General features: G+C 57.6%; 1 protein-coding gene across 2 annotated transcripts in view; it reads left to right on the forward strand.

Annotated features, from left to right (window-relative positions):
• Positions 1–508: 508 nt before the first annotated feature.
• The window catches only part of OLFM1 (olfactomedin 1), a gene marked incomplete at its 5' end in the record, with an annotated part of 34,701 nt that continues 11,367 nt past the window's right edge, over positions 509–23,842 (forward strand). Inside the window, 4 exons of one of the 2 annotated variants that reach the window (XM_082657420.1) lie at positions 509–595; positions 12,518–12,667; positions 17,377–17,532; positions 20,081–20,300. In XM_082657420.1, the coding sequence (XP_082513546.1) occupies positions 530–595; positions 12,518–12,667; positions 17,377–17,532; positions 20,081–20,300 (592 nt within the window). Of the gene's footprint in view, positions 596–10,476; positions 10,627–12,517; positions 12,668–17,376; positions 17,533–20,080; positions 20,301–23,842 lie in introns of those variants that run through there. The other variant, XM_082657419.1, reaches the window with a different exon arrangement.

The raw sequence follows: 23,842 nt of genomic DNA on the forward strand, positions 1-23,842 counted from the left end.
CCGCCGCGGCCAGCCAGGGTGGAGTTTTCTCTCCGATTAAATTTCCCCCGCCTTTTTGATGTCACATCCTGTCCCGGTCTGCTTCCCCGCCGCCGCCCTCCCCATTCCCGCGCGTGAGCGTGGCGCGCGGGGCCCTCTGCGCCCCCCCGCCCCTCCCCTTCCCCAGCAAACTTTTGGCACCCGGGCCGCCCAGCTGCTCGCCCCAGCTTTGCGGGCACGGGGCCGCTAGGAGGAGGGGCCGAGGAGGGGCCGAGGAGGGGCCTAGGGGCGGCCCGCCCGCAGCCCGCCGCCCGCCGCAGCCGCCGCACGCCCAGCAGGGCGACCGCGGAGCCGCTCGACGCGCTCGAGATGCAGAGCAGAGGCTCCGCGCAGCAGACCCCGCGCGCCGCCTGCTCCGGGTGCTGAAGGCGCGGGGACACCGCCGGGCGCCGCCGCGGAGCCAGCAGAGCCGGGAGCGCGTCCGCGTCCACGCAGTCGCCGGCCGCCCAGGGCTCCCCGCACGCCAGGACGTGGGAGGTGTTCGCGAGACATGCGACCGGCCCGGAACCTCCTCAGCCTCCTCTTCCTCATCCTCATGGGCACGGAACTCACTCAAGTACGTGCATGCAACGCCATTTTCCTCCCTGCCTGCGAGGCGCCCGCCCGGCCCCGGGGAGCCCGGCAAAGTCGGGGAGCAGCTACCGCGCGGCCCGGCACCCCTGCCCGGGCGCCCAGCCAAGGGCTTGGGGAGAGGGCCAGAGTGCCAGCCGCGCCTGGGGTGGAGGAAGGGGTGAAGGCTGACCCGAGAGTGCTGCCCCGTCCCCCAGGACCCTCAGCCCTGAACCCTCCCTCCTGGACTCCCGGGCTGACCACTCCCTGCTGAGAAGTTCAAAGGGCAGCATTGGGGGTGGGGGTCGCCATTTGGCTGCTACTGTCACCTGGGAGGAAGACAGAGCAGGATGTCCGAGCCCCTGGCATTTGCAGAGGTGGATCTGACCTAACTCCCACCCCCTGCATCCCTCTTCTGGAGCCTCCTGCATTGGCTATAATGCTGCCCTTGGGGCTCCCTGGGCTGGCGGTGGGAATGGTGCGGCGGAGACCAGACCGGGGAGGGAGGGCGGCGTGTCTGGGGCTGGGGTGCATTGTGGGCTCCATGTGGAGGGCTGGGGGGCGGTTGTGGCCACATTCGCGGCATGAAGTGTGAGTGGCAAGCGTGTGTGGGGACCGCTGGGCATTTTAAGTGGGCTCGCCATCCCTGAACAATGTACTGTTAGAGAGCCTGTCTCCGGCTGGTATTCTCCATTTTAAAAATGCATTCCGGAGCTGGCACGTCTGGGAGGAGAAGGGCTGTCTGGGAGCGCCGGACTGGAGGTGTTGCTTTGGCACCGGGGTGCTGGGAAGAACCTGCCAGCTTCGGGAGCCAGGCTGCTCAGAGTGACATTAAAATGTCCTTTGGATGGTGCCACTGTGCCACGGTCTGAGCTGGGAGAGGCTGCAAGTCCAGGAAGTGGATGGGCTGCCAGCACCTTGGCCCCAAGAGCCAGCTGCCCAGACCCTCCTTCCCTCTCTCCCTCCGTGCCTCCCTCCCTCTCAGAATAAAAGAGGAAACAAAGGAGAGACGAGAGGGTGAGAGGTAGATCACAGGAGAGAAGGCTCTGGAATAAGCTTCCCGTTTTGCCTTGAAGCCCTTGCCGGCTCCCTAGCTCTCCCGGGAAGTGCAGCCTCGGCCCCAGCGTCGGAAGGGTTTATTGTCCCACCTAACCTCGGAGACCCTGCTGGTGCCAGGCAGACAACCGGCCAGGCCCCTGGAGAGGTTCTGCACGGTCTCTGGGAGTGAAGTCTTCTTGGCTGCAGGGAAGGCCTGGCCAAGGGGCACACTCGTGCTCTGTGAATGGACACTGTATATATGCATGTGCACACACACACACACTCACGCACACTCTTCCACAAGCGCGCACCCCACAGACATGGAGCCGGGCAGCGTGTGCCTTACTTAGACATCCCGGGAAAGAGATGGCTGGTCTGGGTGGCCCTGGAAGTGGCTGCCCTTGGGCCCTCCAAGCCCTACTGGCCTCCTCACCTGCAGGCTCCCTGAGCCCTTGTTCCCCGCCCTCCTCCAGAGGTTCACTTCTCAGCCTTTTTAAAGATCCCCCGGTCTTGGAAGAAACTTTTGGTTCAGCTTCAGTTGGAAGCTTTGTCTCGGTGGTGAGAGCTCCCGCCTGTCCACGCTGGCGGCGCCAGCCATCTGAACGTGGCCCGCCCCTGCCCACGCGGCTACAGCCGCACCATCCTGTTCAGGACCCTGGTCAGCTCCCCGAGCCCAGGCCCTCCAGGGGCCAGGAAGGCAAACGATGTGGTTTTTTTGGAAGGCTCCTCTTTCTGAAGCTGAGCTGTGGCATCTCTCAGGGAAATGCCTTCCTCAACACAGCCGGGAGGCAGGCCCTGCCCTCCCCGTGCCTGCCTCTGAGGCTGTGCTTTCAGAATCTTCCATTGGGAGCCCAGTATCCCTAATTGTGGTGGCATTTTGGAGGAAAGGCTCACCTGGCGAAAATCTCTCCAGCCAGCTCAAATCTGTGAAGGGGTGAGAGAGTGGCTGGCTCAGCCACCAGCTCCAGGGATCCTGGCTACCCCGGTCCTGCCCAGGTGGGCTTCTTTGGGGTCAGGCCAGGTGCCTCTCACTTTTACCAGTGACCTCTAAGGCAGGAGCTGGAATTGGGAGTGGGTGTGGGTCCAGGGCTGGGCTGCTCTGAATAGTCTGAGAGCTCCTTGGGGACACCCCTACCTAAGAACCTTGCTTTCTTGATCCCGAAGTAATTCGATCCTAGGAAGCCACATTGCACGGTGTCAGGAGAAATGCTGCCTACATGGGTGATGAGTAAAATACCTCTGGGCTTCAGGAAAAGGAGAGCAGAGCAGCGGTGACTGAGCTGTGTCTGTCTCCCCTCCACCCTTTCCCTCTTCCACTTTAGGTAAATTGCTCCCACAGCGGCACCCTCAGTCTTAGGGCCCTTCCAAGGGACGTGGACACAAGGTTCCAGGGCCACCATGTTTATGGGTTAGGACCCGTCCAGATGGGAACAAGTCAGAAACGTATGGGTTTTACCTGCACTTCACAGGCGCTGCTTGAAGGATTCAGGCAGCCGGGCGGGGGGAGGGGGGGAGTGTAGCGCACATGGCCAGGCCATCTGTTCTCCCGACAGCGCGCTTATGAGCCACTCAGTCAAATGCCAATCAGTGATGGATGGCCTACTATGCGCCAGGTTTGTGGGCCCAGATGAACTCTGTCCTCAGGTGGAAAGATGCTTGACTGGGTCCTGTTCTGTGATTTTCAATAAAAGGCTGGTGTTTCAAACTCCTTGAGAAGTGTCCTCGGAGTTGATCTCTCATCTTGGGGGTGGTGGGGCAGCGCTGGGGCTGCCTGAGCCCCGCCCACCCCAGCCCAGCTCCAGCTCGCCTTCCCTTGAGAGAAGCACGTCATCCCCATGTGTGATGGCATGAAAGGGGTGGGCAGCTCTGTGACAATGACCTTGGACCCGGCTGCCCTTCCCCTTCCCCGTCCCACCAGCCACTGTCTGGTTGCCTTGAGAAAGACTCTGAGCCTCGGCCTGAACGTCTACCCTTTTAAAACAAGGAGGATGAAGCTAGCTGATGCTCGAAGATGGCTCCCCCCTACAAACCCGCACTCTGGTTCCGTCCTCCTCTCCTGCCACATGCAGCTCTCAGATGCCAGCTGGTCGGGCTTGACGCGGTCAAAGCCGGGCTGGTGATGCTGAGTACAGCTGTCTGTCATCCGGGCCACGGTGCTCAGTGGGGAGACCTGAGGCTCTGCCATATCTATTTGTTTAAGAGCCATGAGGGCTCTGGGGTCAGAGTGGAGGCAGCTGAGAACACTTTGGAGAAGGGGTGCCATTTGCGCAGGGTCCAAGGTTGCACCTGGGTGAGCCGGGGCAGGAAGACGGGAAGGAACAGGTGGGCAGCAGCGGGGCTGCACACAGACGCCGCGGCATGGAGAAGGGCCCAGAACCTTGGCTCTTGTATCTGGAGTTCGACAAAGGAGTGTTGAGGGATTTGCTTTATCTCAGGAGTGAAGTGGAGCTCTTCTCATTAGTCCCCAAGCCAGAAGTGGTCTTTCTTAACGACATGACGACCCCGACCCCTTGGGATAGGGCGGGGCTCCAGCTGTGAAGGAGCACAGGGCACCCTCGAGCGCCAGCTGTCACCGGGGCTGTCGAGTGCCCTCAGGCTTTACGGGCCGACTGCTGTGGGCTCTTCCGGAGCTTGGTTAGCTGTGTGCAGGTCTCAGCACCTGAGAAGAGATGGGAGTGGACTCGGCGGCGGGCAGGTGGGGGTGGGTGATGGGTGCTGTGTCTGGACAGGCAGGTGTCACGGAGCGGCTGGCGTGGAGTTAGCCACTCACAATCCCATCACTGCAAATCCGTTCGCTCCTCCTCAGATTCAGCCAGAGTGGAAGACCCCAACCCATCGCCCTGAACAAACTGAACAAGAATAAAACCGTCCATTCAGACGGAAGCATGAATTTTGTCACCTGCTTGAATCAAAACTTCGGCCCAATGATCCCACTGACGTCCTGTTCATGTGCCCCAGCCCCTCGTGTCCCCCAGATTTTAGGCCCACGTGTGCCCTGGATGCTGGGGTGTCAGTGGTCCAGGGAGTTGGGGGGTTCAGGACCATGGGGGCCTTTTCCTAAACCAGTTAGTTCAGCATGCATGGGATTGATCCCGTCTTTGCACTGAGGTTGGCCGCTGCCTCGGGGGCTGGCCAGAGACCATCTCCAGACACGCAAACAGCCCGCACGAGAGAGTTGCTCCCGTTTCCAGGGAGAAGGCTCTGTGCCAGCGGGGGGGCGGGAGCTGTAACCCCTCAGCAGCAGGCGGCCGCTTCATCTCCGGAAGCAATTTGCCCCTTGTCCCACGCGCTTTCGCTCTCCGCACTAAAAAGGAAGGTCATTTTCTGACCTGGGTCGTATTTATTCCTAAAGTTATCGGGCCCTGTAATCACTATTTAACATCCCATGTAAAGTAATCCAGAGCTAATTACTGGCTAAACTGAATTAGACACACGCCAGCTGTGACGGGTGCTGCGGGGGACAGGAGCTGCTTTTCGGCTCTGAGAGGTGCCCTGTAGATACTCTCCCCCGCCGGAAGCAGCAGCCGTGAGGTCATTCCCATGGCTCAGGTAAGGGGGGAGAGAATGGAACAGGAAAGTCCACATCTCTTCATGTTTTCAGATTATTACATATCAGAAACTGGCCAGGAGCTTAAAGCACTAGGGAGAAAACCAGTCACGAGGGTTCATATTTTTGGAGTGTCATCAAGTGTCACACATCCCCCCCCAACACACCAGGAGCTTAATCTGGGTCGGGTAGAAGCCGCCCCGGTGACCCTGTGTTGTCGTCCTCGGTCTCGAAATGAGGAAACCAAGGCTCAAGGGGCAGAGGGGGGCGCAGGGGGTCAGTAACCTGCCCAGTGGCCCAGCAGGGAGGTGACAGACCCCAGGTGCAGCTCCACGGTCTGTCTGACACCCGAGTTCATGTTCTTGTTAAGATGGAGAGAGAAGAAGAAAAAGTAGAGAAACGGCTCAACACCACTGAGAACCAGTAAGAAAGGGGGCGCCTGGTGCCGTCACGGCAGCTCATAGGGCCTTTGGAAGAGGGTTTGAGAGCCGTGTCTCTAACTGTGTGGCCCGTTGCTCGGCCTGCTCTGAACTTGGAGCTTGGCTTTTCGAAGGGGAAGAGCCTGCGGGGGGTGGGTGTGTCAGACCCCTTGGGGGTGGTCTGCTTCCTGCCACTGAGGCTGGGTGAACCGGACAAGCCCTTTCACCCCAGGAGGTGGAGGGCGCCTTCGAGGGTGCACTGGGTGCCCCGCCTCGGTTCTCTCCAGCCTAAAGGTTCATGCAGGGAGCCCCGCACCCCTCAAATCTCCCAGCATCTGCTTGACGACTGAGATTCAGGAATTAAGAAAAAAGACACAGACCCTCTTAGCTGATGTTAACATCTAAATCTCCAAATCGCCCCACACGCCTGCGGTCCTGGTTACGCTGTTTGTTACATTTGGCATAATTTATAATTATGGGGCAGCCGCGGCGAAGAAGGCTCCTCCTTGCTCAGAGGGTCTCCCCTTCTTCTGCACCCAGGTTAAGTCCCATGACGAACACGTAGGTGACAGTGGGCAACAGTGGCTCCCTCACTCTCGAGCGGTGTTTAGAAGACATGGGCTTCCCCGTCTCCTCGCTCTAGTCTGGGCAGTGGGGACCTGGCCCGGGTGTCTCTGATGTACGGTTCAATGGCATTTAAAATCGGATGGTCAGTAAGAGGGCGAGTGACTGGGAAGAGTGTGGATTGAAGAGTCCAGCGGAGAGAAGGGGTGGGAGGTGCCGAAGCCCCGGGCTTTGTCTCCTCGGAAGCCCTCACCTGGAGACGCTCATCTAGGGCAGTTCGGTTCCTTGCAACAGTGTAGTGAGCTCACAGGACACGCTCCAGGAGCTTAAAGCTCCCAGCACAGATGTCCCCGGGGTGCACATGGCTCTCACGGGTGGCTCTGGAAGGAAAGTCACTCCCACTTGCTTCAAGTGGTGCTTTTGGGGGTGTGAGGGTCAAAGAAAGAACAGAGGTGTATTCATAAATATCATAAATAACTTTACTCATCACCCCAGGATGCTGCTGGTAGATCTGACAGCATAGCAGGACTCAGAGGAGAGCTCTCGGGGTTGTAAACACTTCTGCTCTCCGATGGGTGGGTGCCTGTGCCCCACCCGGGCAGTCCAGCCCCCAGATCTTGTCAAGGTGACTCTGCACAGGTGGAATCAGTGGTGCGTGGCCTCGGGGGAGAGGGCATTGGCTGAGTCACCCCATAAGCAACACGAGGGATTGCTCCAGAGTCGATACCAGCCGTTGGTAGAGGGGCTGAGGTTTCTGAGGCCACGTCTGGGGTCCACAGGCAGAGGGTCCTCGCTGGTCTGAGATGCTGGTGATGGGTTGAGGGCGGAGTGTGTGCTCCGGGGAGTGGCCACGTGTGGAAGCCTCTAAAATCCAGCAGCACCAAGTCCTCTGCTCTGAGCAAGTGTTACATTCTGGGGTGTTTCCTAACCCTAACCCAGCTGGACCCCAGAGCTGACTCTTAGATGTTTTCATAATGACACCACCTTCTAATTCATGTCAAGATCAATTACTTACTCAGTAGAAACCAGACCATCCTCCACTAGTTATGATGAGTCCCCTTACCCAGAAAATAGGAGATGGTAATGTTTGTGGGGCCCCAGGAGCCATGCGTTCAGCCTGGAGGGCAGGTGCCCGCTGAACTCTCCTGTCCCTGTCCTTCAAAGTGCCTCTCCCGAACTGGACCCCATTTCTGTTGGGGCAACTAAGACAAGGGGGGGCTGCGGCCTCCCTCCCATTGTCTGGGTGTGACAGTCTGAGGCAACGTTTATGAAAGGAGCATGGAACTTTCTAGAGCGGCAGCAGAGGGTGTGGGAGGAGGCCAGGGTGGGCCTCGGTCAGTCAGCTGGGGGGTGGGAGGGGCGGAAAGAGTGCATCTATTCAATTCCGACTAGGATTTAAAGGCGTGGGGGTGGGGGTGTGAGTCAGCTTTCTCTCCCATCCCTCCAATGCCTTGACCTCCTGGGGTCAGCTGAGTTCCCAGGAAGCTGCAGGAATTCCAGGGTGCAGCCCACGTTTGGCAGCCCAGTGTGAATAACCCAAATCTTTTCAAAAGACTGCTTCTCAGCCATGCCTCAGGGGATGCCGTAAACCCTTTCAGGCTCCCTATCAGGACTGCAGGCTCAGGAGAAATACGATGAGGGGGTTTCAGATCTCCAGGCTTTCCGTAATTGCCTGTCCCCTGGAGAGTCTGGGAGAGTCCCGGGCCAGGGGAGCTGAAGGCATTCCTCAACCCTTGGGTGGTCTAGACTCCAGCAGGTCTTTGGAGCAGGACTTGGCTTCCTGGGTGTGAATGACCTGGATTTCATTTCCTCCCCTGAACAGCCCAGCCAGGTTGGCGCTCTTCTAATTTAGAGCACCCACTGTAAATCCCGCGGGACATCACTGCCGTGAAATCAGATCAGAAGTTCTTCAGATCAGGAGAGGTTTATTCGAATTCTCTGTATCGGCTGTGATTGGAGCTCCCCTTCCTAGAACGTAGCTCTGGGTGTTGGGAGCTGTTTTCCCGTCCAGGAATACCTCTTCTGCATCTGTACGTCTGTATCAACAGCATCTCTTGAGGGTGGTCGTTAGCCAAAAGCAGCTCTTTGGAGAGGGGGCGGAGGTGTCCAGGGGCATCTGTCACAGGCTCTCGCACCAGTCGCTCAGCTGAGCGTCCCCTCGGAGCACCTCTGGTCTTCTGCAAAGCGGGGATGGCGAGGATGGGCACCCCTACTGGCTGCCGTGTCTGCTCCTGCACTGACTCACTGGATCCTTACACATCCTGCTATTATTAAACCCGTTTTACAGATGGGGAAACCGAGGGACAGAAGGGCTAATTACCTCGGCCAGGGTCTCACAACCAGTAAGGGGCAGAACCAGGGCTCAGACCCAGGCTGTCTGGTCCCAGAGTCTGTACGCGGAGTGTCCACTCCGAGATGCTTCTCTTGGCGATGCATGCGCTCCGTTGGTTGTAGGGAAGTTTTCGTTCACGCACCATGCCCGGAGTCTGATCTGTCGCGTTGCTGTTGCTTCTGTCCTGGGGTTTACAGCGGGCTGTACCTCGTGTCGTGGTTTTGATCTGGGGTCTGCAGCACACTGCACCCCACATCTTGCACATAGTAAGTGATAAGTAAATACCTGCAGCTTCCGCAATGGACGGCGTGAGGTTTTGGAGATTGGATTGGAAGTTGTTCCGACAAAATAAGTGGTCCATGTCCTTCCGCAGTGGGAAGCGGCTGTGAGTGATTTGGTCGGCACAGCCTGCGGCCCTAAATCGGTGTTAAACGTTCATTGAAGGAGAAAGGCAGAGAGTGGGGGACTGCTGCCCACCCCCAGACCCAGCTGGCGGGACTCAGAGCACCGCGGTCGCGGAGCAGAGCCTGCAGTACCCGCTGGAGCTGGGAGATGGCGCCCTTCCCCAACTGGTGAAATTTGCTGCTTCCAACCCAGAGGCTGCCACAGATCCGTGCATTAACCAGGTTAACAAACCAAAGGAGCGTCTTCAGCTCATGGGTCTCACACCAGTGCTCAGGCGAGGACCATCCTGGCTGTAACAGTCCCTGCTACGTAGGGGGACGCAGCAGAGGAAAGCTTCATGGGAGGCCTGGTGGAAGTGCCTTTCATCTCCCGTTAGAAGCCTTCTGCAAATTCTGAAGCACTATTAAGATGTTTGACCCAGTCAGGCCTGTGCTTCCAAGGAGACTTACGTGTGTCCCGACACCCATGCTGCCGAGGGCTGGGGACTTGTGCCAGCCTGCCCTGCCCCTCTCCCTGGGCATCAGGACCCCACACACACCTGGAGAACCAGTGAGGACACCCCCCCGCCCCCCAGCCACAGACCCCAGGCCCCTGACCAGGGCTCCACCTGCACCACACTCACCACGGGTGGGGCCGTTTTAGCAACCCTGCGCGGAGGCCTGAGCCCCAAACCCACACCCAGCTTCTGCACCCCTGCTGCATGCCCACCTGGACCCAGGAGCCCACACTGGGCGGTGCCACAGCTGCCAGCAAAGGTCTTAGGGCTCCTGGCTCTCCCGGGCTCCCAGAAGGGGCTTTCCCCTAGCGCCCTCCCCCAGCACTGGGGCTGGAGACCCCCCACCAGGGGCTACTTTCGGAGCCCGCCAAGAGTTCGCCCTCCTGGCTGGGTTTCGGGGGCTGCCGGGCTGGAGGAAGCCTGGGGCCACCGCCAAGCAAGTCCCCGGCAGCGGGGCGGAGGCCTTGGGCATGGATGGGGTGGGTCTCAGGGGGTTGCCTGGGGCTCGCTGGCCCGCGACCTTGAGGGTGGAAGGGCAGCGGCCAGCCCATGCGCTAGGGACGCCGCCGTCTACGCGGGCGGATTTTGACGACTTGGGAGGGGGTGGTCTGTCTTTCCTCCCGGGCCACCCCCTCCCTACTCCTTGGTGACGGGGCTCTGCAGGCCTCGCTGCCAGCAGCCAGGGGGCGGCGGGGAGCCAGAGTGGAGAGGAAAAATCCACCCGTTTCCTGGGCAGATTGCGTCGGCCGCCGCCCGGACGTGTCCCCGCCTCCCGGCCGCGGCCCCCGCGCGCAACCCGCGCGGCGCTCAGAGCCCGAGCCGGCGGCTCTTCCCGGCGGCGGGCGGGTGGCAGAGGACGGTGGGCAGCGGCGGGGCGGCCACTCTCCCGGGCGCCCGGGGCGGCGCGGCCATGGCCGGGGCTCGCGGGGCGGCGGCGGCGGCGGCGGCGGGCGGGCGGCGGCGGGCCGAGGGGGCGCGGGGACACGGCCGGGCGCCCCTGCCCGCCGCGGAGCCCGCCGCCTGAAGGCTGCCCGGGGCGCGGAGCCGGCGCCGGCGCGGCGCGGGCGCAGGAGGCATTCCAGGCGCGATGTCGGTGCCGCTGCTCAAGATCGGGGTTGTGCTCAGCACCATGGCCATGATCACCAACTGGATGTCCCAGACGCTGCCTTCGCTGGTGGGCCTCAACACCACCAAGCTCTCGGCGGCCAGCGGCGGGACGCTCGACCGCAGCACCGGCGTAAGTGCGCCCGCCGCCCGCCCTGGCGGGGCCTCCTCGCCCGCTCCCTCCCGGTCCCCAGCCCCGGGCGGGAGGGCGCCGCGCGGGGGAGCCGGGCGCAGGGGCAAGGGCACGCGCGGGGGCCACCCTGCTCCCCACACCCCAGCCTCGGCCACTCCTCCGCCCGCGGTCCCCTCTGTGTGGCGCTTGCTGTCTCTGCCCGGTCCCCTCGCGGGGCCGGGGAGCCTGCCCAGGGACTCAGAGGCTTGGAGTCCTCGTTCAACTAATAAGTCCCTTGTTGATAAGGTTAGGGAACTGAAGCAGGGGTCTTGGGGACTTGTCCAAGGTCACTCAGCAAGTAAGGGGTGGAGACGCGGTGGACCCCAGTCTGGCTGGGTCCAGCCGGGGCTGGGAACTGAGCCCGCCCCACTTTGCAAAAGCCGGACTGGACCGGCCGGAGTGGGGCCCGGGCGGGCGGGCGGGCTCCGGAGGTCTTGCCCTCAAAGTCCCAAGGCGTCTTTCTCTCCCCATCCCCATGCGGAGATCCATAAGGTCCCCTCCGGCGGAGGGTGTAGAGGGGCCGGGTGGGGCCCGGGGAGCCACAGCTGCGGGGCTCGCCCCTTGCCTTCCGCGCGATGCCTTGGGGGAGGGGGTGAGCGGCCAGGGCCGCCTCTGGACTGGACTGACTTAGGTGGTGGCGGGAGCGGAGGCTGAGCCGGAACCACCGGGGAACGGCCGCTGGCGGGGCCGGCGGAGGAAGGGGCGCGCCTCAGGCTCGCTCCCTCTAAGCCGAAAGGAGAGGTGAAGGACACGCGGCTCCCTCTCGCGCTCCCTCTGGGCTGTCAAGGGCGCAGTGCTCGGGGAGGAGGTCTCCTGGTGACCCCTTCTAAGATGGTCATCCGTTCACCTCACCTGCTCTTTCGAGAACTGCAGGCAGCATTTTCTTCCTGATGACTTTGTTCCTACCTCTGGGTCCTGAGCTCCTGGGGCTGGAAATGAATCAAATGAAATGTATCTACTGTGGATTCCCTCCACCCAACTTCTCCCCATACCAACGCTAAAAATAGCAGGGAGGTGACTACCTGAGGCCACCGGGCAGGCTGCAGGGTCTGTACCCGGGGTGTTTTCGGACAGTGGTGTCTGTCTGCCCCGTGTACATGGGCGGGACCACCTGAGCTGGGTGCAAGGTGACACCAGCCATGTCACCATGTCAGCAGCCATGTGCAGCTCTGGTTTCGTGACCGTCCTTGGGCACACCTCAGGTTTGAGGTTGGGTGTGACCCCTGCCCAACATGTCACCAGCAACTTGGTGACATCTGCCCAATGGCTAGTGGGTGGCAGCCTGTGCAGAGTTGAAGTCCAGCATCTCTGCGGGCAGCCTTGACCAGACCGCCAGCGGGAACACTGCTGGGGCTCGGGGTCATCGCAGCTCTGGGCTAAGAGGCTGCTGGGTCCCAGCTAGTACCACTGGTTCTGCTTCTCCAGTACCAGGGAGCAGCAGAGAGAGGCTGCGCCAGCCTCCCGTGCTCACCTTACGGGAGGAGATCCTATTTCTCAGTTCCGTGCCGTTGTGAGTCAACCAGCATGCAGTCTCCGGTCCCCCCTCCCTTCCACCTTGCCTATCAGTTGGGTCAGATGCCAAAACTCCAAACATCCCCTAAATTTAAAAGTCCCTTGAATTAAAAAAAATGTTTTAAAGAGTCATGCCTGCTTGACTCCCTTCCAGCCCTGGGGATCCTGATGGGAGACCGTCTGTGTTCCTCCCTGTTTGTACCTCCCCACGGTCGGCACATGTCTTTGGACCACTTCTTTCTGCCCTTTCCCAGGGGCTGGACGTGGACGGTCATCCTGGTGCGCTGCTTTCTGGTCTCACCTTTCTCCCTCCCTCTCCCTCGCCCCACGTGCTCTCCAGGTGCTGCCCACCAACCCTGAGGAGAGCTGGCAGGTGTACAGCTCTGCCCAGGACAGTGAGGGCAGGTGCATCTGCACGGTGGTCGCCCCCCAGCAGACCATGTGTTCACGGGATGCCCGCACGAAACAGCTGAGGCAGCTACTGGAGAAGGTGAGTCCGTGCAGGGTGTGTGCGCGTGTGTGTGCATTTGTGTGCCCACGCTAGCAGCCAGCCCCGTCCCAGCTCCAAGACCTCACTCTTCCCTGGCATGGCCCACTGGGAATACTGGTGAATGAATGAAACGGATGGATGGATGGAGGGAGGGAGGGAGGGAGGGAGGAACGGAGACTCCCCCAGCGCTGCCCAGGAGGAGGCGAAAAGCTCCACTGGGAGTCACGTGGGCTTTAGCGAGGGAGCATTTGGGGCTCCTCTCCCACACCGCCGTCTCCGGGTCACGCCCACAGCCTGTGGTCCAGAGGGCTCAGAGCTGTTGCCCAGCAGAACCTGGGAGAGCTCCCTCGGAGCCCGGAAGCAGGGCCGCTGGGTGGCATCTTTGCCCCCTGCTGCTGAGTGGTTGGACCCGGTGACAGCCAGGCCAGGCGTTCACGCCCATGGCTGCCTTCCCGGTGCAAAAGCAGATTAAATCGTCACCTTTGTGACCCACCTGGGCACAGCACTTGCGGTTTGAATCCGTTATTTCACCTGATCTTCACAAGAGCCAGGTGAAGGTGGCGAGGTTTTCACCCCGTTTTAAGAAGTGGAAATCTGGGTCCAGGCAGGTGGGCTGACTCTCCCAAGGCAAACAGCCAGTGAGCAGGGAGCCGGGTTGGCTCTCAAACCCGGGGCCGGCCTCCCACCTGGCCCGCGACCTCTGCCCCCCACGGAGTCTGGCACTCCCCATGGATCTTGGCAACCCGCTGCCTGGAACATTCCTCCTGGGAACCCTGGGGTCTCAGGTAACCTGAGCGCCGGTTGTCCTGGGAGCTACTGAGGGGAGAAGGAGAAACGGCGGCCCTAGTACTCCACTCACCGCCCTCCCCAGGGAGAGGGTGCATTTCACATCAGGCGCCTTCACGCCCTGCGGGAGAGGGGTCACACCTCCCACGCCACACACACGTGCTCACGTACGCACACGTGACACACACATCACACACAGCACATATAACAGAACACACAGATACACACAGGCCACACACACAAATACGTATGCACAGTCACCACACACACCTCACACGTACACACACACCTTACACACCACACGTGTTACACGTAAACGCTCACTTACACAGACACACAGACACCACACACAAATTTGCATGTGCGTACACACTCACACACACACTCACACACACACACACACACACCCTCAGTAAAGCCGAGACTTCTCCATCAGCTGGGGGGCCTGTGCTGGGAGGAGAGCCACCACCCCGGGGGGAGGCCCGGCAGCCGGCGGAGTCTGTCTAGTTCGGTTCAAGCCCGGCTCATGCACAGACCCTCACACGGGTTCTGGCAAAGCAGGTCCCTTTCTTGAAGTCAGTGGGGAGAGAGGGGCGTCCCTGGGGCTGTCGCGGCCCTGCTGTGTGGACGGGGCCCAGGCAGGAGGAGGGCTTGGGGCAGCTGCCGCCTGGCTCCCCTCTGAGGACCTGTGCGTTTTTGTGCTGCTGTCTTTGGTCACCCCAGTAAATCACTTTAAAAGAATGAAAGAAAAATGTGTGTAACAGGTTCCACAAACATTCATTGACACCAGACTAGACCGAAGCCTAATTGGGCCTTTAATTATTCATCATTGCAGAGGAGGGGGTGGAGCTCGGAGGGGCCTCGGGCGGCTGGGGGGTGGCCCCTCAAGCCCTTGGGAGGCCGTGGTCAGTTCCAGAAAGCTCTGTGAGCCCCTGGGAACACAGGCCTCGGAGGCCTCCTTCCTGCCTGTGCACAGCACAGCGTTACTGCTTAGACATTTAAAGCCCGCTTCTACACTCGTGGGCACTGTGGGCACTGTGGGCACTGTGTTGCCGCCACTTCTCGGGGCAGAAGCCGTTTCTTGTATAGAGGGCCTGGCTGCTGTGTGAGAAGGGCAGGGCTGTGCGTCCCTCACTCCTTCCCCAGCCTCCTTCTCCTCTTTCCTTCTCGGTGGGCACCATCCGAGCATCTGTTCTGTCCGTGGGCCTGTGGTCCCAGCTGGGCCTGTGTCTCCAGCCTGGCCTCCTGTTCCAACCCACCTGAGGAGCTCCCAAAGGTGGAGCCTTCGGTCCCAAGCCCAGAGGTGCTGCTTTGAACTGGCCTGCGGTCTTGAGAGGAACCTAGCACCAGTGTCTCGTGAAAGCCAGGCCCTCACCCCGCGTGTGGGCTGAGGACCCATGGCAAAGGGCGGGCAGGGGCCTCAGGCTCTGTTCTCTTTGAAGAAGCTCATGGCCCAGAGCTTCAAAGTGTGGGCTCTGGAGTCGGTCCGGGCTTTGCATGGTGGCTGTCTGCTGTGTGACAGTAGCCAAGGCACTTAACTTCTCTGAGCCTTTGGTCTCCTTCTGTGTCAAATGAGACTTGAAATAGCGCCCACCTCCCAGAGTTTTGTGAGGATCGGATGAGATCCATAACGCAGTGGGCTCAGCAGTGCCTGGAACGTAGAAAGCGTCCCATAAGTATTAGCGATGAGTGGTCGCCTCCAGGCCAGCTGTGTCTGCTGCGTGGGCAGGTTGCTGCCGCCCCTCCCCCCTCGGCACCTGCAGCCACCTTGGGCGGGGTGGGGGATTGTGCCTTTGGTAGCTGTGTGACCTTGAACTCCTCAGTTGGCTCCTCGGGGACACATCCTACAGGTAAGAGAACGGAGGCGCCCAGAGGCGGGGCCTCTAGACCGGGAGCTCAGAGAAGATGCAGGAGTGTGATGGAGGCCGGGGGCTTGATTACCTGCCTTCTGGTCAGCCGGAGAGGGAGGTGCTCATCCCGCCGGGGAAGGACTATAGGAGGGGCGTATTAAAGCGACTGAGTGACTTAGCATCTTGAAAATATGTTTTCTAAATTTCAAATTTAATTTAAAAACTTTTAAATGTGTTAAAAGCATCCTTCTCTGGCAGCTGAACAGCCCAGAGGGCTGTGTGTGGCCCCAGCAGAACCAGGCTGAAGCCCGCGAGGGTCCCGCAGCGTCTGCTCGGCAGGTTTTAGCGGCAGCCTTGTGGGTTTTGCTGTCCATCAAGAATCCCCCTAGGAGGAGGAGGAGGAGGAGGGGTCTTGACTGGAGCTGTCATTTTTGTTCCTTCCTCCCGCCCTACGGCTGTGCATTAGGTGCTGGGCCTTGCGCTTGCAATGAGGCCTGTCCACTTCCCCCCGTTGTCCAGCAAGGCAGTTGAGACAGGGGTGTGGGTCACTGCCGTGCAGGCATGGTGCCAACAAGGTGATGGTGTTTCCAAGTGGTGTGCGGCCACTTCTGGCTTGGCTCATCAGGGAAGCTTCCCTGGAGGAGGTGGCATTTGGGCTGGGCCTGGAGGGATAAAGGGAAATACAGCTTTTCTCAAAAGAAGTCCTCAGTTATTCAAAGTGACAGAACAAACTGTTGAGGGGGACAGGAAGACCTGAGGTAACAGAGCAAGTATATTTCAGTTTCCCCTAAAACATCGAAACAGAAAGGATCAGAGCGAGTCAGAGTCACCCACATACTGTATTTTACAAACTTGAATTTTTAAACTGAATACGTATGCATTACTTTCAAATAACAAGCCAGAGAATCCCAGGCATTTTTAAGCGCTGAGCTGAGTGGTATCAGTTTTTCCTCCTTTGGGTTTCTCTTTCTCATTTATTTTATTTGCGGGGGGTGAAGGACGTACCTTAAGAAGTGCAAACCACACTATCATCTCTTCTTTTACTGACCAGGCAAAGCTAAGCCTCATACCCAAATGATTTAGTTCCAAAAAAGGGAGGGTATTTGCAAATTCAGCAAAAAAGAAAACAGAAATGAAGATTTGCGGTTATGGAGGTATCTTCCCACTGGTAATTGGATTCGATTCTGAGACAATGACCCAAACAGCACTTTGGCCACCCTGAGCCTTTTCCACCTCCCTGCTACCCCAAATGCATTGGCACAGAAGCGCAAGCCAGTTTCCTGAAAATAAAATGCACTGGCAGGTGGCTGCACTAAAATTGTTTTCCTTTGAAGCTCTCTGGAACCCTGTTGAATATTAAAGTTTCATCTTGAGGCTAGACCCAATTCAGATCTGCCCGTAAAGGTGCAGAACAGAGATTCTTCATTTGCTGGGGGATTGATTCCTGAATCTCTGTTCTGAATGTACGTGTTTTCAGAACAGTCATCTACCTGTGATACTGTGGGATGTGATGGATGGCGTGCAAGATGCAGACTCTGGGAGCCCAGTCCCCTGCTTCCCGAGCACTGCGCTTATGCAATCAGCCCTCTCAGCGAGACACCCAGTGAGATTTAGGGGGAAAGAGGTCCGTGCCTGGAGGTGGGGGAAGCCCAGCTATGCTGTTCATCTTTGTTGGTGTTTATGCCTGCCTGACTGATTTCATCCTGCAGAATAAAGAGACTAGAAACAATCCCCTGCCCACGCACCCCAAAAAAAGAAGAAAAAAATCACCCAAAGCCATATGCCTGGAGCTATGACCAACAGGGAACCAGAGGTCCCTGCACCCCTGGTTGTAAGAACACGTCCTGGAAGATGGCAGAAGAAATGTTGACCGAACCAATTTGCTCTGTTTGGGGGGTTCTTGGTCATAACAATCCCTGCTGCTGGTGATTAACTAGTAAGTCACGCACGAGCCGCTTCTGGCTCCCAGTGGGCTGGCCATGTGGAAAAGGTCACTGTCGTTCGTTAGGAGGCAAATGAGGTCTGCAGGCACCTGCCGCAGCTCCGTCCTTGAATCTGTTGCCTTTTTGACAGGTGCAAAACATGTCTCAATCCATAGAGGTCCTGGACAGGCGGACTCAGAGGGACTTGCAGTACGTGGAGAAGATGGAGAGCCAAATGAAAGGACTGGAGTCCAAGTTCAAACAGGTGGAGGAGAGTCATAAGCAACACCTGGCCAGGCAGTTCAAGGTACGTGTGCTGCGCCTCCTCTCCCCCTCCCCCTCCCCTTCCCCTCCCCTTCTCCTGCCCTCCCCTCCACCTCCCCCTCCCCTTCCCCTCCCCACCTCCTCCCCTCCCCTCCCATCCCCTTCCTTCCCCTCCTCCTCCCCCCTCCTCTCCCCCTCCCCTCCCCTTCCCCTCCCCTTCTCCTGCCCTCCCCTCCACCTCCACCTCCCCTTCTCCTGCCCTCCCCTCCACCTCCCCCTCCCCTTCCCCTCCCCGCCTCCTCCCATCCCCTTCCCTCCCCTCCCCTCCCCCTCCCCCTCCCCTCCCCCCCTCCCCCTCCCCTCCTCCCTCCCCCTCCCCTCCCCTCCCCTCCCCTCCCCTCCCCTCCCCCTCCCCTCCCCCTCCCCTCCCCCTCCCCTCCCCTCCCCCCTCCCCCCTCCCCCTTCCCCCTCCCCTCCCCCCTCCCCTCCCCTCCCCTCCCCCCTCCCCTCCCCTCCCCCTCCCCTCCCCTCTCCCTCCCCTCCCCCTCCCCCTCCCCTCCCCTCCCCCTCCCCTCCCCTCCCCTCCCCCCTCCCCTTCCCCTCCCCCTCCCCCTCCCCTTCCCCTCCCCTCCTCCTCCCCTCCCCTCCTCTTCCCCTCTCCCTCCCCTCCCCCTCCTCCCTCCCCTCCTCCTCTCCCTCCCCTCCCCTCCCCTCCCCTCCCCCTCTCCCCCTCCCCCTCCTCTGAGACTGCATGATTCCCCTTCATGCTCCCACTCTCCCTCCAGAATAGCAATTTGAGGCCAGGAAGGAACCCAGCAAGGATGCTCTTTTCCTTGCAAAGGGCAGCACTCCTTGGAAACAGAGAGGCCACCTGCCCTCACCCTGGTTTGGCAAAACTCACCTTGAAAGGGGCAGAGTTGAGGTGCGGTTTTCACACCTATTAGCTTCTGAGGCCAGGGCCCCAGCTCCCAGCATCTCCAGCCAAGCTGCAGATTAGCCAGGAAGGCACGTGATTGGTCCTTCCCGACTCAACAGCTGCTGCAGGTGAATCACATTAGCCAAGGATTAGCTTAATTGATTACAGCCATTTCTGAGCAGGGATCACTCAAGGCAATTCTTCACATCTGACCTAATTTAGCTGTGACAAGTCTCACTGTAGATTTTCAGAGAAGGAAGAGAGATGCCAACATCTTTCTCACTTCCCCGTATGTGTTCCTTTTCTCCGTGTAACTCTGGACATTAAAGCCGGAGTTGGTTTGACCTAAATTTATATATACAGATGTACAAATATGTATATATACACCTAGAGTTTACTCAGCTTCAGCATGGTTCAATTGACAAATTATATGCCCCTTAATTGAGGTATACATGCATGTTAATTAGAAACCTAGCTCAGATGCAAATGAATGGGGCAAATCACACAGCCCCGCTGGACTGGAAACTGCTGATGCTTCTAGGTCTTCCCGCCCTCTCTATGCTAATGTTTTCCTTTGATGTATGCTCCCGGCATGCAGCAAGAACTAGTTCGCTTTTAAAAGCAATATGTTATATAGATGAGATGGCAAGCTAATGAAGTTATAAACCTATATTATAAATAAAATAATAGCAGGTTGAACCTGTTGAGGAGAAATGAGCCTATCGCAGGTGGACATGTCCTCGCTTCAGACGTGTCATCAAGAATTATCTCGGCAAGAGATTTTGACCTGCCCGACCCCAGAGAGCCTGTGTCTCGCCTCGTGAGGCCCGCACTCCCCTCTCTGGGGTAGCCTCACATTCCTCTAAGGGTGTCCTCAGCATCTGTGGGCTACATCCTCTCTGCAAGCACTCTGTCCCACTTCCCAGATCTGGGGCACTGTGGCTCTGAGGGAGGAAAAGCAGCCCCTGCCTTTGACCACACTTTAATTGCCTTAAACGCTTTCGGCAGAAATTGCTGTGAGGGCATCTACCTAGCTGTTAAAGCAGTTTGTCTGGACTGACTCTAGCCTTGAAGTGTGATTTTTCTTTTTAAGCGACCGCGGAGATGTCTGTCTGTTTAAGGCAGGCTAGTGAGCTAGTTCTTGAACAGTTTTCATTTTCTTGCTTGCAGGGCTAACTTAAAAGAGTTTTTTCAATGCTGCAGTGACTGAAGAAGCAGTCCACTCCCATGTAACCATGACAGAGGGCCAGAGAGCTTTTTTGCACCCTGCATTTTTACTATTATTTCCCGTTACTTAGCACCATACCCCTAAGGAACCTTGAATACAACCAGGAGCTCTTTTGCATGCGACTGTAGATGCATTTCATGAACCCTTGTCAATGCACTTTTTGAAAAACAAAAAACAACAAAAAAAGAAACTTTGTGTATGTGACTTAAAGCATGTAACCTTCAGATGTTGCATTCTAAACTGACAATAAAGACCTTTCCCAAATATGTTGGTGTTCTGAAGACTGTTTAATATGCTCTTCTAACTCCTGTGGACCAGAATAAATCAATCTATAAATAAAGCGGGAGTGTGGACATTTTCCCTCACCTAGGGAGAAGCCAGGCCAAGGCAGGGTGTTACAAGTTTTTGCACGCATCGCACTGAACCCAGCTTATTTTAACCTTGCAGGCGATAAAAGCGAAAATGGATGAACTTAGGCCTTTGATACCTGTGTTGGAAGAGTACAAGGCCGATGCCAAATTGGTATTGCAGTTTAAAGAGGAGGTCCAGAATCTGACGTCAGTGCTTAACGAGCTGCAAGAAGAAATTGGCGCCTATGACTACGATGAACTTCAGAGCAGAGTGTCCAATCTTGAAGAAAGGCTCCGTGCATGCATGCAAAAACTAGGTAGGCCCAGAACCCTGCGGGGCGGGGCACTGCACCGCCCACCTCCCCACTCAGCTCGCTCAGGCTTAGGGAGTGGTGCTGAAGTGGACAGCGCCCGCCTGGCGTCAGGAAGCAATGGCTGGATTAGGGCTCCTGGGTAGGGCTGCCTTGACAGATAGCCGAGGGAAGTAGGCACCACCTGTCCTAGGGCCTTGTCCAATCCTGTGCAGAGGCCAGCTCACAGAGCCCATTGAGCTGCACATCTGAAAAAATGACGTTAGATGTTACCTACCATCTGAAGAACGCGCGTGTGTGTGTGCGCGCGCGCGCGCGTGTGTATGTGTGTGTTGGGTGACTTTTTAAGACACAGGTTTTCATAGAGCGGGAAACGTACATCTTAACATTCCCTCCAGCTTGCGAACGAGGGCTGATGGAGCTCCCTGAGATACTGAATCATGCAGAAAAATCCATCACGTCACAGTGGAAGACTTGCCATTCGCAACAAGCCAGGGAGTCCCTCCTGGTGCCTGGAAGGGGTGGGACTGGAGCCAGCGGCCCCTGGGCTCCTTCGGAATCTTATTTGTGGTTGATACCCACTCGCCTTATCCACTTCCGTGTTAATTGCTTTAGCAAATCTTAACGTGTCAGCGTCGGAGTCCACTTTTAAGTAGCACATTTTAAATCCCAATTCCATTTCCAGGTTTTCTTAGGAAAGATTGGCTGGCCCTTGCACCCACTGTTCTCTAACACAGAGGTTGTTCCTTTTCATAGGGTTTACTTTTTAGAGTAACTTAGGGTAGCTTTTAGGGTAATTCTGCTTTATGAAGAAGTTTCCTTTAGGTTTTATCTGATGTTTTCACTTGATTCCCTTTTCATCCCCCGCCCCACACACACTACAAATGCCTTATTTTAAACTTAAAACATCCCCAAAGAACAAATACTTTAAAAAAAAATCCCCATTGCTATTAAGTGGGAGAGAGAGAACGTTCAAAGGGCAAGAAGGTCGAGTCAGCCAGCCTTTTTGTTTGAACAGGTTCCCACGTCTAGTTTATTTTTATGCCGTTCTAGGTGCCCTAGTAACGCTCCCCAGTCCGGGAGAGGGCGGTGAGCGCTGTTCAGAGCATTAGGACGAATCCGTTGTGATCTGTACACTTGCATCACGTGAGGGATTATCTGCTGCGTTTCTTCAGATGTGCTTCACGGCACCCACGTCCTGGTGTGTCCGGGACTGGGTGACCTGGGACAGTCCCAGGGAGGGGGTCTGGGCTGGACGGTCTCTACCAGCTCTTCCCATTTCAGCATTCAGGAGTCAGCGGGAATGTTTGAAATGCTACTGGTTATCAGGCTTATCCGTGGTTATGGGACTGCGTGAATACTTCTGGTGGGCACTGTCTTTGGGTTTCTACCCATAAAGCTCGCTCTACCCTAAGCTCCCGTCACCTCTCTCCAGACCCTCCAACGCTTCCCCTGGGGGCTCTCGGCCCCTGGGGGTTTCTTTGTTACTTATTTCTCCACAGTAGCATTTTTATTCCCCGGTAGACAGACCGTGTAGAAACCAGTGGGAAACCAAGATTAAACCTTCACATTTTCCGATTAACGGATGAAGGAGCCAAGTGGAAATTCAGAGGGGGCAAAGGTACAACGGATGAGAAGCTAAGGGTCTTTCCGGGAGGATGCTGCCCTTCCCGGACGAGCAGCCTTCGTGCCCGAACTCGGCCTATTTTTAGAAGCTGGGTGAATTCACTTTAGGGTTTGGGATCTTGGGGCTTTCACATGGGTCCCCTTGGGCCGCTGAAATAAGGAGAGAGGATGAAGAGGCCCCCGGAGCCCTGTCCTCCACCACTGAGTGCAGTCACTTCTGCACTCACAAAGACCTTGACCTGTAGATGGACCTGCTGAGTCCTTGGGCAGGTGGGTGGGGGTCCGTCTTTCACCAGCACTCGGGTGGGTGATGTGGGTGAACACCGAACTGCGAACCCCCATCTGGGGGAGGCAGTGTCCTAAAGTGGTAGGTGCCACTCAGTGGCCCTGTGGCTCACCCAAGGCACTGACCACTTTGAATTTCAGCCGCCTGTTCGTCTGTAAGTTGAAGGCGTAGGAGTCCCTGCGCCCTGGGGTCACTGTGTGAGTCCACAGACACCATTCGCGTCACGGGCTGCGCACTGTGCCCAGCATAGAGTGGGTGGTGATAGGACACGTAGGCAGGTGGGTACGTAGCACCCGATAGCTAGACATGATTGCTAGGTAAAGAGACAGCTAGACCGATAGGTAGGTAGGTAGGTCAGTAGGGAGTTAGACAGTCAGATGATAGATAAGTAGGTAGGTAAACAGATAATACATAGGTAGGTAGGTAGATAGATAGACAACAGATGATAGGTAAATAGGTAGGTAAGTCAGTAGGTCGGTAGTTGGATAGACAACAGAAAATAGGTAGATAGGTAAGTAGGTAAGTCAGTAGGTAGGTAGGTAGGTAGACAGACAACAGATAATAAGTAGGTAGGTAGATAGGTAGACAGACAACAGGTAATACGTAGATACAGCTGCTGTTGCTTCTCCCGCTTCCCAGGTTTTCATTCAAGCTCGGTAACTTAAAGACCCAACCAATACCTGCGGCTGCTTATTTTAGTCTTGCAAATAGGTACCATCTTAGCAGCCTGTTTCTTTGCTGGGAGGCTGCCTGTGAGCATAGAACAGGGGAAGTCAGCACTGATGCTGTCCTGGGCGGTTAGGACTCCTGATGATGCAGTGTCTCAGAGGCCGGCAGTTCCTTCCTCGGCCTCCCCCGCCCACCCCCGGCCCCCCGCCACCTCCGCCTCTTGTCTCCTGGGTCTGAAGTCTGACTGTAGGTTCCTTTTGCTCTGGTGAACAGCATCTCGGTTACCTTCCTGGTGTAATGATGGGGAAGAGGGTCTCCCTGCAGTTTCCCCAAAGTGCTCTTAATTAGGTCTCTATTCTCTTCAAAGTGATGTTGCTGACAGTTCCATACACAGGGAAAAACAAAACCAAGGACTGCAGGTCCCATTGGTTTTCTGTTTCCATTTTAAATCCATTTAAATGGCGTTGTGTGTTTTTCCTCATGTGTTCCTCACGTTCCCAGCCAGAACGTGAATCTGAAAGTCTGATTTCTGGAACTGGACATGGGGCTCAGCACCTCTTGGGCATCATCCGGAAGGGATGCGGGTGTCCACGGCTCCCCTGCAGTTCCTCTGGTTCCCGGGCGAGGCAAGGGAGAGGCAGAGCTGCCCGGTGACCCCGTCCCCCAAGCTTTTGCTGCCACTCCGTGGAGAGCCTGCAGAATCAGAGGCCCCAGCAGCTAGACCAGCCAAAAGCAGAGACTTAAGAGCCGATGCGGAACGTCGTTGGTACTCATGCACGTGTCCCGGGCATGGCACATGCCCGTTAGTGTCAGGCCTCAGTCCTGTCTGTAAAATGAGGGGAACTGGCTGACTTCAGGGCTTCCCCCAGCTGGACCGTCCTGGTTCTCCGGTGCTAAAGGCCTCTGTAAGGAAGGTCGAGGAGACAGAGAGAGGGGCCCTTACCTCCTCCCCAGAGGCCGGGATGGA

The sequence above is a fragment of the Grampus griseus genome (assembly GCF_964374135.1).
Source record: "Grampus griseus genome assembly, chromosome: 6".
NCBI classification, from domain to species: Eukaryota; Metazoa; Chordata; class Mammalia; order Artiodactyla; family Delphinidae; genus Grampus; species Grampus griseus.